Here is a 14,728-nt window from a genome sequence, read left to right as displayed (position 1 = left end):
CCATAAATCTAAACTCAAGCTACAGCAGAAAGGAGTTTTAAAACTAGTAACCGAGTTAAAAATAAATGTATTTTTTGTAACATAAAGGCTCAAATTTTCATATACAAGTTTTCAATAGTTGTGTAAAGACAGCATATCCACGTGTCCCTGAAGGATGATACAGCTTCCATAGAAACCAGTGCTCAAGAATAAAAGCTGTAAGGAAAAACACACTTATTTTTATTGCTGTCCCATGGCAAGATAATGCTATGCAAATCACATCAGGCTCAAATTTAGACAATTATTTATTCAGTAATTTCTGCTTTTAATGTTAGAATTCAGCAAACTAACATTCAAGTACCTGCACATGTTCTCCTGTGCTGACTGCATAGTTTATGCAATATGCAAGACCCCCTAACTATAAAAGTTTGCCACATCTGTGGTATGCCTTGATCTAAGCACAAATTGAGTTGAAAGTAAAATAAGTATTTTACAGCAAAATAAAGTGCAAGATTAAGGTATGTAAAAGTGGTAACTGACCAAAACACCACTACCTCAAAAAAAAATCGCTGACATGTAATTTAAGTTTTATATCATACAACAGGAATGACATGAATTTAAGTCTTCATATTTGATGGGCTGAAATCTGTTAAGTTTCCCTTGGAACAAAATTGTTTCATTACCTACCAAGATCCAATTCACTGGTCTGCTACCCACTCGTCGTGTTCCATCTGCAGTGGAACATGCATTCAGAAATACACTACCCAGAACAATCCTTTAAAATATAGCGTTAAAGAACTGCAGCATTTAAGATCACTATCACTTATTTGTCCCAAAGTGTGGTGGAAGAAAAAAAATTAAAGTTGAGCATACAGAGAATGACAGCTGCTGCTTAAACTGCTTAAGTAGAATAAGCTAAAGCTTTAAAAATGATCAATTTGAAAAACAACCCCAATTCCTTCTATGTCCCTCACTAAACCTGAGAGAAAAGCAAGACCCATTTTTTAAATGCTGATTTCTTTCCTTTATTTGCATATTCTTCTCCAAAAAGACAAGGAGGAGGTCAGTATGCTTTCTACCAGAAAGACAGATGCACCTTAAATGGGCATTTCAGATCAATGTTTTAACGTAATGCCATGTTTTATAAAACAAATCATACAAAAGGACTAATTGATTAAAAAATACTGCAGTGCCTTGAAACCAAAGATCTTTGCCATGAGACATAAAATTGAATCCATTCTTATGTGTAGCTTGCAATCTACAATATTCCCTTTGTGATACTTCTATAACATCAAATCAAAGTTTCTTATTTGAAAAGACCCCCAAATTCAGTAATTATTTCCAGATGTTCCACGACAGCTGCAAAAGCTGAGCAGCAAATCCGTGTTGTGTCCAACCTGCCAATGACTGATCAAGTCTCCATTACAGTTTAGGTATTAAGGCATGAGTTAAGAGCCAGGACCTGCAGCTTACTGACTTCAATTGTCTAACTTGCACATCTCATATCTACCTAATAGCAGATTTGTTTCATTAAACTAGAACAATCCTATAATCTGTAAATACAAAATAATTAAGGACATTTTTCTTTTAAAACTCATCAATTTCTATGAAACCCAGTTTTATGGCTTTAAAATAACTTGCAGATAAATTAAACAGATACACATAGAACATGAAACATACTGCTTTTAAGTTTCATCAATATACATTAGGCCTTCAGAATTATGTTTTCACAAACAGTAATAACCTATCTTCCTATCCTATAAATACTTCAAGACACTAGTTAGCAGTCCAATCATGGTAACTGCATGTACCAACGCTGTGGTCATCTTTAGAAGTGGAGCTTTCTGCTTCAGAGCTGTTACTTACGTATGGTGAGTTCCAAATGCAATATCCAGTTTAGCCTATAAAATTAAAAAGTTGGTCATTAAAAATTCCTATTGTGCATTCCTATATGCAAGAATGTTAAAGGAGAAGTGCTTCATTTTGTTTTATTTCACTGCGCTCTAGTGGACAGAACACAAAATACATTATTTTTCCCCTCAACATCTTTAAATGTACTCCCTGATTTCCAGAAGTCAGTCTTTAAATGGCAATGCAACTGTTTGCTGGAACTGCTCCAGCAGAATTTCTGGTCTCATACCAGCAGTATTTTCAGAAACAGTCAGCTTTGCAGAAAAGGACCTGAGGTTCCTGCTGGTCACCAAGTTGAACAGGAGCCAGCAATGTGCCCTTGCAGCAAAGATGACTTAACAGTGTCCTGGGCTGCATTAGAAGGAATCTTGACAGCAGTGCAGGGGAGGTGATCCTTCCCCTCTACTCAACATTGGTGAGGCCACACCTGCAGTACTGGGTCCATTTCTAGGCTCCCCAGTACAGGAGAGACATGGACATACTGCAGAGTCCAATGAAGGACCATGAAGACGATTAAGGGACTGGAGCATGTCTCCTATGAGGAGAGGCTAGGAGAGCTAGGGCTGTTTAATCTGGAGAAGAGAATGCTCAGATGGGATCTGATCAGTGTGTATACATACCTAAAGAAAGGGTACAAAGAAGATGGAGCCAGGCTCTTTTCAGTGGTGCCCAGTGACAGGACCAGAGGCAGTGGGCACAAATTGAAACACAGGAGGTTCCCTCTGAACATCAGGAAACACTTTTTTACCGTGAGGGTGACTGAGTACTGGCATGGGTTGCCCACGGAGGTTATGGAGCCTACATCCTTGTATGTATTTAAAACCTATCTGGACATTGTCCTGGACAACTGGCTCTAAGTCACCCTGCTCGAGCAGGAGAGTTGAATCAGATGACCTCTAGAGGTCCCTTCCAACCTCAACCACTCTGTGATTCTGAAGCATATGACAACTGTTAAAAGCAGTTTAATGGCTAACATTGCAAAGACAAGACAGAAGCCAGACAGAAATGCTTTTTTATCAGTGTTTTGCTTTTACTAAAGAGTATTTACAGCACAATTTCTAGAGAGAGAATGAAACATGAGTTACAGGTGTTAAGAAGATACTTTACCCAATGATGGCTCCAACATTGTGCCTAGTTAATACAGGCGTGGAGGAGAAGATGAAATGTAAATATTTTCATTTTGGGGTACTACCATAATGGAATGCATGTAGACTACCAGAAGAATCCAGAGCAGTATACTCAAATAGGAAAACCATCACAAACACACATTTTCACCTGCTACGTACTATTAATTACACTGACAAGTTTATCATATAGAACATACTACATTTAAATTCTTGTTGTATGTGAAAAGGAAACATTATATGCAAACCCATGAATTTATTGTTAGCATATTTGAAACCTTAATCTAAAATTGTTGCTACTCCACAACTTAGTGCAAACACCTGATTAGTATAGCACACAGCAGCCCAGAAATCCTGGCCTTGAAAACTCACTATGTTTGGCATCAATATAGCGATCTCTAGGAAGCTCATGGTTACCAGACTGCCTGAGAAGGAAGAAAATTCCAAGCTCATCCTCCTCCTAATAAAGAGTAAGATATCCCCATGACCAATAATATATTCCACCCAGCAAAATCATGAAACACTAGCAAGTTGCCATAACCACATCCCTCCCCTAGGCTGAAGCCAATAACTTTACAACTCGGGGACAGCAAAAGAGTGAGCATAACATCAGAGAGAGAGTGGCATGTGCCAGGAAGTGCGCTCGCAGCAATTTTAATGGTATTATGGAGACTATTCGTAACAGCCTTTTCTTGTGTAAAACTTATTTGGACAAATAATAATTCTGTGATGAGACTTAAGATTACAGTGACACTAGGACTAAGTTCTGCACTTTACACAAAAAGTGCTTCATTTTCAACCATTACAAGAATTTGAGTGTAACATGCTAGTGGAGAGGGTGTGCAGCTCTTCTGTGAGACCCATGACATTTTTGTGGGCAGCATTCTGTGCAAACCTTTTGTGCGTGACAGGCTACCATAACCATAGAAGACCAGGGATATAGTTACCATGTTCCTAAGGTCCTAGTAAGTATACTCCTTAAAGCATAACAATAAATTCCTGACTTCCCATACAAGGTATGTCTCTTCATCCATAACAAGATTTTGAGTGCAAAAGATAGCTTAATTTTATCCAAAGGATGATACAAATGTTAGTTACCTGACAAAAGCTAATGTTCTCGTAAGGGCGCGCTTGTGCAAGCAGTTCAGCTTTGGATTCTCTCTTTTCACCATGAACTATCAACAATGGCTTCTTCCTTAAATAAAAGGAGATTACTATTAAAACATCAAATGAACTAGTAGTCTAAACCACTCCTTCATGTAGCTATGACTTCTGGCCCCTAAATCTGATAGCCCAGAAGGAAGATGGCACTAAAGTCTATATGCCTTATTAACTATCTCAAAAAAGTAGTAACTACAATAGGACCTCTAAGAGAAAGACACTAGAAAACTTTAATTAAAAAAAAAAAAAAGGGAAAACAAGAAGCATAGAGTAAATCAGACACCAAAATAGAAACTAATAATACAAGATCTTGTAAGGAACTCTTGTCTATATAGCTGGAAACAGACAAATAAAAGCTCTCAGAAGTATTGATATACACAGTGTGTATCTAAGACAATTTAATCATTGTTACCTTACAGAGAAGATGGGAAGAATGAGAGGGAAAAGGAGTGGGCTAGGTCTATTCTGGCAGTAGTTCCACATTCAATTCCTAATAGTCTGTTCTACTGCGTTTCCAGTAAAATGCAAAAAAAGGAGAGAAAATTGTACGTCGTACACTCACTTCATTTGCAGTAGGTTGCAATTATCAGAAAGGAATTTCAACCAAATGTAAGAACTGCTTCCATGACAATATCCAGCCAAGCCAACTATATCATATCCATGACATACCATCTTGGATCATTTTTGCATAGTTTTCTTGTGCCCTTCCTACATTCACCCTTTCTCTTCCATTACCTTGTTCTTGGCTCAGTACACTGTATGGCAAAAAAGCTTCTTGTTCTGTCTTTACAGGTGATCTACTGCATTGTCATCATGGCCCACAATGGGACCTCCGAAGGGTTAATTAATAAAAATCAGAAACCAGCCATACTGAACTCTGACCATTTAACAGTCTTGAAAAGAGGCAAGAAATCAATAGAGAGCTACAAGTCTGGAATAAGTGTACAAGGAAAACCAGGAGTCTACACAGACACAATTGGTAACAGTAATCTGCAACTTATAACAGGAACTTGCACGAACAGAAGGATTTGGAAACTATGTCATTTCAACTTTGTAAAGTAAACATACCTGAATTCCTGTGGATACTGTCTTACAAGCCATCCCACATCTATACAGTAGTTAAACTTGTACATAAGAAAAGAAAAACAGACTCATTAAAAAGAAAAATCAGAGTTTGTCAGAACAATTAACTACAGCAAAAAAGCTTCCTGCGTAGTCATTACTCAATACCACTTACATCATACACAGCATGTTTCAAAAACAGGTGTAGTTTTTGAATTTCACATACTTTATTTCATGTCTCAACAATTCAGGAATGAATTTAAGTTATTTAAAAGCATGTATTAGTCTTCATAAAATGTAACATGCGGAAAAAAAGAATCACATACACATAATGCAAAAGCTTTGATTCAAGAACCATCTCTTTTCCATGTGCTTATACCACAAATGATAGCAAAAGCTTCTATGCAATAACAAAAATATCATTCCTAGACTGCAAAGCTTTTTTCTTTCAAAAATAAAATCATTTACATGCACATAAATACACACTTTTCAGTTGCACACTCCCCAAAAACACAAGAGAAAGCAGTCTTATAGTTACCCGAATTCTAAGCAGAACATGGTATGATTTTTATATTTCAATAAATTGTTGTACTGTTGAAAACATTTAGAGTTCCCTCTGTATTTTAACAAAGTTCCCTGCTAATATCAGCTACATGGCACAAACATGGATTATCAAGTTTAAGGTTAATGAAGTGAAATAAGCAAGTGAAATCAATTTGGCAAACAAGAAACTCACCTGGGCAGAAGATACAAGAGTCCCAAAAAGAGGAGACAAAATATCTATTAAAAACATTAAAGCATAATTGAGTAAAAAAAGATTCAGGTAAACATTTTGCATCTTGAACAGTTTGATAACTACCACAAGTGCCAGATTGTTCACAGACTTAGTGAAACAGAGACATTCACAATCAAGTTTACTGTTCTGAACATTCAAGTCACCAATTCTCCTGTGAAATCCTTATGGTCTTATATTTATAAAAAGCATGAAACCTCTCAAAGTAGAAAATAAGTTTTAAACACTCATTAGGAGGAAGACCAAGATGATATGGAGAAAGAGACAAACTACTCTCTACACTATAGTGAGGGCTTGAAGAACTGTGGCAGGGTGGAAGCAATAAGGGCATAGTTAATGCTTAAAGACTTATCTACTGGAGACTGACTGTAGGATATGTGTATCCTTAGTTCATTCATGGTAACACAGATAACTAATCTGACTGAGGATGTATAACCTCAATAACTGAAGCACAGCAGCAACTCAAAAACATATCCTACAAATACCTTCTAGGATAGACAAAATATTTCATGCCCCATCTCTACAGAAATCTGGTTTTCCAAGTTAAACAAAAAAACCTCAGCCCCTCCACCAGCTCAACTAATCACCTAGCAGGACAACTAGTCCTAAGAGAGGGCACGCCAAAAGCCACAATGAATTCACAAAGCAGATAAAGACATACAGTAGTAAAGCAATTGAGATCTCTGACACCAGGCTGCCATCAATAATCAATACTCACATGGAGCACATGAAGTTGAGGAAAAGCTACAACCTGATCATATGGGACTTCAGTCACTTGTTCTCCTTCAAAGAACTACAAAATTTTTTGGCATTTTACTGTATTTCTGTACATAAACCTTGTATTAATGCTTGTTTCTGATTCTGTCTTGTGATGTATGAGATTTCATTTCTGAATGAGGGGATGTTTACAGGTGCACAGAGCTGTTCCCCCTTACATCAAACTACTACACAGCATTCCTGAAGCATCAGTATTGTACACTGAATACTTCACTCCATCTTGACTTATGCTCACTTCTAACTGAACTGAAATGGGGCCATGAATCCCAGCTACAGAGCTTCAGAAGTACTATCTTGTATTGTATCAAGTAATAGTGAATTACTAGGTCCAAACCACTCAGCAGCATGAAGACAAGCGCAAACAACTACTCAGGGAGAATGGTTAGGCACACAAAGAAAGCATCCCTTTAAGAGCCACGAAGACAAGTGGTTTTCCCCAGATTAACTCAAGAGAAAGCAGCAATAAGAAGCACCATATGAATTGCCTTGACTCAATGCACATTAGATTTGTGCAGCATAACTCACAAGTTATAACAGAATCAGTATCAGCAATATCAGCAACTTAATGCTTTATACACCATATTTCCAAAACAGAAAGGCGAAGGTAACAGAACCAATTCCTAGAACTTGCACATTCAGAATATGAAGCCAAAGCTGCACCAAGGAATATATGCATTTAAAAATACCCCACAAACTAAAAATAAGCATTGTCTTGCAAACAAGTCTCCCAAAAGCCCACTTCTGTAGAAGCCACTTGTTCACCTTTTATGTGCAGGGCTCCAGAATTATAGCTCTGTTCAATTCCTCTGACTTTAGTGAGAAAAAACCTAAAAGGGTTCTCTCCATTCAACAAATCCCAGGTATCTTGGGCTTCACTGGGTGTTTCATTATACTCCTCTGCTTTCTGATTCTCTGAGAGTTCATCGCCTTTGCAAAGATTCAGAAGATATTCTTTGGGTGCATCACATTTTTCTTCTTTCACTGTTTCTTTGCGGGCATGCTTTCCCTGATCTTCAGGCTCTTCATCACTACTAGAAAGACACCAGCCTAAGCCTTCTTGGCTAGTTCTCTGTTTTCCTGCTGGAGGTATTTCTGTAGAAAAACTTTTATCATTGAGCTTCAGGGGAGAAGCTTTTCTCTTGTGAGCAGCTTTCCTAGCTTCAGAGCATGGATATTGTGGCCCACTTGTTCTGCCACGTGTGGCATCCAATAGTGAAGATGTAGATGGTTTTTCACTGTCAGAATTCTCCTCAGTACTTTCATCACTGCTAGATACTGTCCATTTTCCGTGTGCGCCTTCCTGAAGCATGTTCCTAGGGATTGAAAAACAAAACACCAAACAAAAATTGGGCATTTTTGCTATGCAAAAGTCTGCTTCCCTTCCTAGTTTCCATTTGCTTACTACTAGGGAACTTTGCCTTTTCCATTTAGCAGAATCTCCATACAACTTCTGACTCGGGAAAATTTCAGTGTACAAGGCTTATTCGTTCCTGTGCCCAGAAAACAAAGAAACACGTGCAGTGGGAGCAGCCATCAAGTGGGAAGCAGCTAACGTGGAAATCTGCACGTGGAAAACAGGCTAGGATAGGGGCATAGACAGGAAAGCACTTCAAAATTCAAAAGAGTAATTTGCATCACACAGGTATTTCTCCTACCGACCCTGACGCTCCGGGGTCCAGCGCGCTCTGCTGAGGAGACGCGGGAGCAGGGAGCCGAGTCGCGGCCGCCCTTTCCGGCTGCCTCTGCGGAACCACAGCCTGGGACCGCCGTCCCCCGCCGCCGCCCCCCACGGGGCCCTCAGCCGCGCCTCTCCCCTAAGCCGAGGGCGGCAGAAGCCCGGGCACCGCCGCCCCGACCGCCGAGGGCCCCGTGGACGCGACCGCTGTTCCCGCCGGCTTCGGCGACGCCCCGCGATGAAGACAGAGCCTGCGGCCAGGGCGGGGGAGGGGGGGGGGGGAGCAGCGGGAGCCGCCACCCCGCCCGCCCGTAGCCACCACCCCGCCCGCCCGTAGCCGCCACCGGCTGAAGGGGCGCGAACCAGCATGCCAAGGGCCGCAGTGGCCGCTCCCGCCCCGCAGCCGGGACCTCGCGAGCCCGGCCGCTCGCCCCGGCCGCCAGCGCCCGCCCCTTCCCGCTCCGGGCGGGCGAGCGGACGGCGGCCTACCTGTAGGCCCGACGCCCGGGCGGCGCGCCCCGAGCCCGAGATAAAGAGGAGAAGGCCCAGCCCGCCTTCACCCCGCGCAGCCCCGCCCCGCCTCCCCAGCCAATGGCGCGCGCCTGATGCTAGACAATCGACGCCGGCGCTGCGCTTGGCCCACGGGAGTTGGTGGCGGCGCGCGGGTTGCTAGGCAGCGCGGGGCCTGCCGGCGCCGCCGCGGCCCGAAGGGAGCTTCCCCCTCCGCCGCGGTGCGAGTGGGGGTGCGGGTGGGGGTGAGGAGCCCGAGGGGCGGCGGGTCTGACCCTTCGGGGCCCGGCGATGCCTGAAGGGCCTTTCCGGCCTCCCAGGGGCGCGCGGGCGTCGAGAGGCGCTCGAGCAGCTTTGGCATCTCTCTCAAAGCCGCTAACCGGCAAAACGGTCACGTCTTAGTGAGGTGAATTAATCTTTTAAGTCTTTCTTTGACCTTAGTATTAGTTCAGGGCAGGTGCACTATTTGCATAATCGTTCATTCAGCTCGGTGTTAATTACTGTGTCTGAAGTGCCCCGCTAATGAGATAACTGCGTGACGACTTCAAGAAGGGGGTGGAAGGAAAACAGGTGTAAAATTAATCAAAGGAAGAGCATGGACTACATCAAAGCTTGCTCTGTCTACCAAAATGAACTGTCTCGGCGTTTGGTTCTCATTACTCTAATTTATTACAAGCTTGTGACTGCAGTTAACGTAAGTGTCTTGTATCAGCATGCAAGAATATCGGCAAGCTACACCTAGAAAAACATTAATGAAATTTCAACTTGTTTGTGTGATTTTATTAGTACTTTTCTGCAGAGTTGCGTGTAATGCTTCTTCCTGAAACAATCTCTGGATATGCTCTTCAGTACTCTGAGATTAAATGGTTTATTATCAACCCTTGCAGAAGGTCTTCTATGGGAAAAGCTCTTAGAAAAGTTGCATGTTTTTCTATGTTATATGCATAACCTCTGTCTAAGTATAGACTCTGGAAAGGGTATTTGTTTCCTAAAAGTACTTCAGAAAATTTGATGGCTTCTGACTATGCTTGCATTCCAGTCTCTCCTCATAGTTCCTGTCTATATTGTGACTTAACTGAGAATTAAAGATGCCTGGCACTTTTCAAGAAAAAATTCAAGATCTTGCAGAAATACATTTAATGTAATTTGGTTTCTAGAAGTCTGTACCATATATTCTGAGTGTGCAAAAAGCCTTTTCATAATAAGCATATAAAATGTAGAAGTAGGAAAACTTTAACTTAACAAAAATTTAAAATTAAATGGCCTCAGTCCATTTTCAGCTACTGTAACAGAGTAGATGAACAGAATTCTGACAGAGATGTGATTAATCTTCAATAGTTTTTTAAATAGTATCCTTTTTTCAGCAAGTGGCTATTTTATTCTTCCCATAACAGTTATTCAAAGTAAAAAATATTAGGTCAGGTTTATTGTTTTATAATGCAAGTCACTTTCTGTAGATTTTTGAAGCGTGTGATGAAGATAACAAAGGCTATTTAAGCAGAGAGGACTTTAAAGTTGCTGTAGTAATGTTGTTTGGTTATAAACCATCAAAGGCATTTATTTTTTCATTTACGTTCTGAAGATCCAGCTTATATAGATGTCTCACTATTGAGAACTCTGTGTACTGGCTGGTCCGCACTAATCGGAGTGGATTACTGTAGGTTTGGTAAACAGAAATACCTACAGATTCTTAAAGTAATTTTCTTATCTGGGGGTATTTATTTCAAAAGAAAATAATCAAACCCCTGCCTTTCCTGCTGCAGACTGTGATGAGCAGAAGGATGCACTGTATTTTGTACATGTACAAGACGTATGAAACAAGTGACTTACTGAGCTTTTTATTGATCATTATTGGTTTTTATTAGTGGTACACGCCATTTCTTTACTCAGTGGTTTCAGTAGATGTGAAACTACTGCATGGCCTAATAATAAACATGTATGCTCAAAAATGTAGCTGGTTTTGGTTTCATGTAACAGTTGGGCATTTTTAGTCTTGACTTCTCTAATATAAATCTATAGATGTACAAAAATCTCAACAAAAGAAAGGTTTATTGAGAGAAATCACGTGTTGCATACTCACAGGAAGATACAGGATAAATTGTATGGCTTAATGTAGGTCTGGAAGTTATGTTTCTACTCTAGTATTGCAAGTGATCTCAAAAAGAGTATGAAGAACACATGCAGGATTTCAGAATAAATACACGTGTGTCTGTGAGTTTGTCTTTCTCATGGCATGTCAATACAAGCTTGACGAATATACTACAAAGTATATTTAGCATAGAAATTATGATTCATCTTTTTTCTCCAGTTTGAGCAATCTTCTTCCCCAAGGACCACTTGTGACTAATTTTTTTTTTTTTTTACTTAAATACCTATTTTAAGAAAATAGTCCTATCAAGGTCATAAACAAAATTTTGTGTATGATCATTTAAAGTAAAAACCACAGAAATGTTTTATTAAACTGAAAGCAGTAATCTCTCATACATTTCAGCTGTGGGTAAACATTTTCTCAATGAACTAGGGCCAGATCTAAAAATAATTTTAGACTTCTAAAGTGAGCCTTAACTGCTGAATTATGAATCTGAAAATGCTCAGCTTCCTCTTATCTATTTTTACCTTCATGTTAAAACTAGCTGTTCTGTTAAATTCCCTGAATGTTTCTTCCAGTAGGAGTACTCAAAACACGCTTAAGGCATTCAAACAAGAGCAGGTTCTGTGCATAAGTCACTGATGGCTTGTTCTTGGAAAGAGGATAGAAGTGAAGGACTGCCGGGAAGAAAGGAGGTGCAGGTTTAGTTATTTCTTCCTGAAAATGTGCCAAGTCACACCTGCTGTGTCTCTAGGCAGTGCCGTGACCACCTGGCTGTAGACCATTTTGTCTGTGCAGCTGCACAAAAATTAATTAAAAACATTTGTTCCAGGACTGATTCTGTCGTCTAGTGGTTTTGCTAGCTCCTTAAGTGGGCCTAATTCCAGCAACTGTTGCTCTTTACCCAATGACTGCTCATTGTGAAGTACTAAGAGATCCCTGGGTAGACAGATACTTTCCTTTGTGGCTTTTGCTAACATGAATTAACTATGGTTTATGGCACAGCCACACCTTTTGCTTTTGCTCATGGCTAGGCCTTATAAGTGTTCCTTTCAACATTTTGGTAGTTTTTAATCTAGTTCTGAGAAACATAATTTTGTGCACTAGATAGGAACCAAACACAGAAGTTACAATCCTAAAAATTGATTGTTAAGATCCAGTTCTTGAGCATGTTGTTGTGCATTTTACTTTGTTGTCAAAACGATTAAAATCAGAGACTATAGTAACTGCCCTTGTATTTCTTCGGAAGTCACTAAGAACAGCCCTGGCAAGGAGAGTATTTTCAAGAGCTTTTCCAAGACGTAGGGAATGATGTGCACGTTACTTATTAAGTTCTTAAGGTGAAACTGTTACCTCAACTACACTACATACTAACATAAATTTTTCAAAGAAATGGCAATTGCTTAGAATCAGCTGCAATCAAGCAACTGCATTTTTAGTAAATTGTTGCTGCATGGTTTTTTTGGTCATGCTTTCATTTAATCTATAAATTAGAAGTAATACTAACTTTTCCCGCTAGATGTCATTAATGAACTCTTTACTGGAGAAGGTAGGACCTAAGAATTTGAATCGCATTCCTACTCCACTTGCTTTTTCAAAATAATCTGTTACAACAATTCTGTATTATTTTTTATAAAAATATTGGTTTTGTGTGGTTATTCATAGAGATTCTGAACTTACTACTGTTTAAAATTAAGCCTTCTGAGACAAGTAAGTGGGAAAACATGAAAATAGAAAGAGATTAACCTGATTGTTGGACTGATTATTTTTATCTGATATATTTATTAGCATATAAAAATCACCACTTCTGGGAACTAGCACCATTGTGAGAATCATGTTTGTGGGACTTACACTTTTTTCCTCTGAAAGTTTGATTCAGTGATCCTCTTTTCCCCAAAATTATTTGAACTGATCTAAAATGCTCTCATATTTCAACAACTGTTCAGCTAGCTAACTGCACATTCAGGTGTTAAGTGTTTCAAATGGAAAGGGTACTGCAGCAATAGTAGTCATGAAAATATATCATTTCTCCTGCTGAAGTTTCATTCCTGGTACTGTTACACTTAGATCTAACTAAAAGCACTCTCTACACTGCCTAGGAGGCAAGGCCCCCCAAAATATCCAGTGTTTTCATGACCCAACTCTGTACCTTCACATCAGGACACCGGTAGGTCAGCATCTGCTGCTGAACAAGATGCCAACAGCAGGGCACCCTGACATCCAGAGTAAAGAAAGGCAGTCTGAGCTCAGGGCTGCTTACAACTTCCAGCTGCCTTTCTGGCACATCTTATCAAAGCTTTCTAAAAAGGACTCCTTAGTCTATTTGTATGCCTGACACAGTCTATGTGAAAAGTGTTGTAGGCCAAATGGAACATACAGTCTTAGTTTAACTGGTCATGGCATGTTTGGCTTGTCGGTTCTCCAGAATGTAGTACGTTTAGGTTGCACTAGAAGCTCCTAACATGTCATCTCATCTCATGTGAGTTGTCTCAGTGCTGCAATTATGTGCAGTCTTGTATTCTAATAATATAGATGTGAGAGTTTGGACTCATGAGCATTCAGTCATGCTAAAAAGCGGTATAAATATAGCCCAAAATGGATGGCTGTGCTTTCTTGGATATATACTCCCTTTCTGGTCCTTACATTGTTCAAAGATCTCTCCGGTGATCTCTTGGTCATCTCCCAATTCAGTTCCAAAAAGTCAATTTTTTTGTTTTCATCATGTCATTTAGCTTTTTGCTTTTGTATTATTAATGAATCTTGGTAACACACTAATATTAGTGAGTATTAGTGAATCTTGGTAATGTGCTAATCAACATGTGTCACTCCTGTGTTCCTATCAGATAAAATTGTGAGGTAAGATCTTATTGAACGACAGTAAAGGAGATACATAGTACATAAAATGAGACAGTAGCAGATTGGTTTTAGGAAAGTTGTAGAAGCTGGATGGTGCAAACAGATTTTTTTCATTTCCTTCTCATTTTTTTATTCTCTACATTTTATTTTAGATGGATTTACCAAATGAATTTTGATCAAACTAGATTTCAGGAAATAGTTGGTCTCCAATCTGAATATTGAAACAGAAAGTTCTTTCATTGTTTAAGGGAAATGACAAATTTGGGGGCTGATGCTCCAGAAGTTAATTTTGAATATTACAGTGCCTTTGTGTGCAGTTGAACTCCAATCTGTATAAAGTTAAGCATGTTTGTTTAAGCATACTTAGTTTAAGATTTATATATTGATTAGGATTCTATTAGGACTACATATGTACTTAGTTTACTGGATGAAAAAAAGGTGGTTTTATTTTAATTAGTGTAAAATATTTTTTTTACGTAAATGCCATAGATGATACTGTTGTGTAATCAGTATTATTATGAGATCAGTATTTAGTCAAATCACATACTAGTGATAAAAAATGGAAATCATACAGGAGTTCAGATTTATCACTTCTGTAGAAAACCACTGTGTCATATCTTCTGTGTTGCAGGTGGAGGTGGATTCAGTAATGTCTTCTGTGAGACCACGAAATTCCAGTAATACGCAAACACCTGTCGATGATTTCTATTCCTTTTTCATTCATAAATTTAAAAATCTGAAGCTTAGACTCTCAAGAGTTTTGAAGAACCTGATCTAGATTAATGATAATG

General features: G+C 39.5%; 2 protein-coding genes across 3 annotated transcripts in view; one reads left to right on the top strand and one right to left on the bottom strand.

Annotated features, from left to right (window-relative positions):
* The window catches only part of TDP1 (tyrosyl-DNA phosphodiesterase 1), a 50,769-nt gene extending 41,722 nt beyond the window's left edge, over positions 1–9,047 (bottom strand). For both annotated transcript variants that reach the window (XM_052782961.1, XM_052782962.1), the window contains exons 1-6: positions 8,972–9,047; positions 7,570–8,120; positions 5,974–6,017; positions 5,244–5,299; positions 4,113–4,209; positions 1,846–1,880 (exon numbers count right to left, since the gene is read on the bottom strand). In XM_052782961.1, the coding sequence (XP_052638921.1) occupies positions 1,846–1,880; positions 4,113–4,209; positions 5,244–5,299; positions 5,974–6,017; positions 7,570–8,116 (779 nt within the window). In that variant the 5' untranslated portion in view covers positions 8,117–8,120; positions 8,972–9,047. The remainder of the gene's footprint in view (positions 1–1,845; positions 1,881–4,112; positions 4,210–5,243; positions 5,300–5,973; positions 6,018–7,569; positions 8,121–8,971) is intronic.
* A 540-nt stretch (positions 9,048–9,587) lies between these two features.
* Positions 9,588–14,728, top strand: part of EFCAB11 (EF-hand calcium binding domain 11) — a 79,418-nt gene continuing 74,277 nt past the window's right edge. The window contains exons 1-3 of the mRNA XM_052783721.1: positions 9,588–9,686; positions 10,450–10,545; positions 14,569–14,621. Of these exons, the coding sequence (XP_052639681.1) occupies positions 9,588–9,686; positions 10,450–10,545; positions 14,569–14,621 (248 nt within the window). The remainder of the gene's footprint in view (positions 9,687–10,449; positions 10,546–14,568; positions 14,622–14,728) is intronic.

Source organism: Harpia harpyja, chromosome 3 (assembly GCF_026419915.1).
Source record: "Harpia harpyja isolate bHarHar1 chromosome 3, bHarHar1 primary haplotype, whole genome shotgun sequence".
NCBI classification, from domain to species: Eukaryota; Metazoa; Chordata; class Aves; order Accipitriformes; family Accipitridae; genus Harpia; species Harpia harpyja.
The sequence above is the reverse complement of the archived record's forward strand: the minus strand, read 5'-3'. Positions and strand labels throughout refer to the sequence as shown.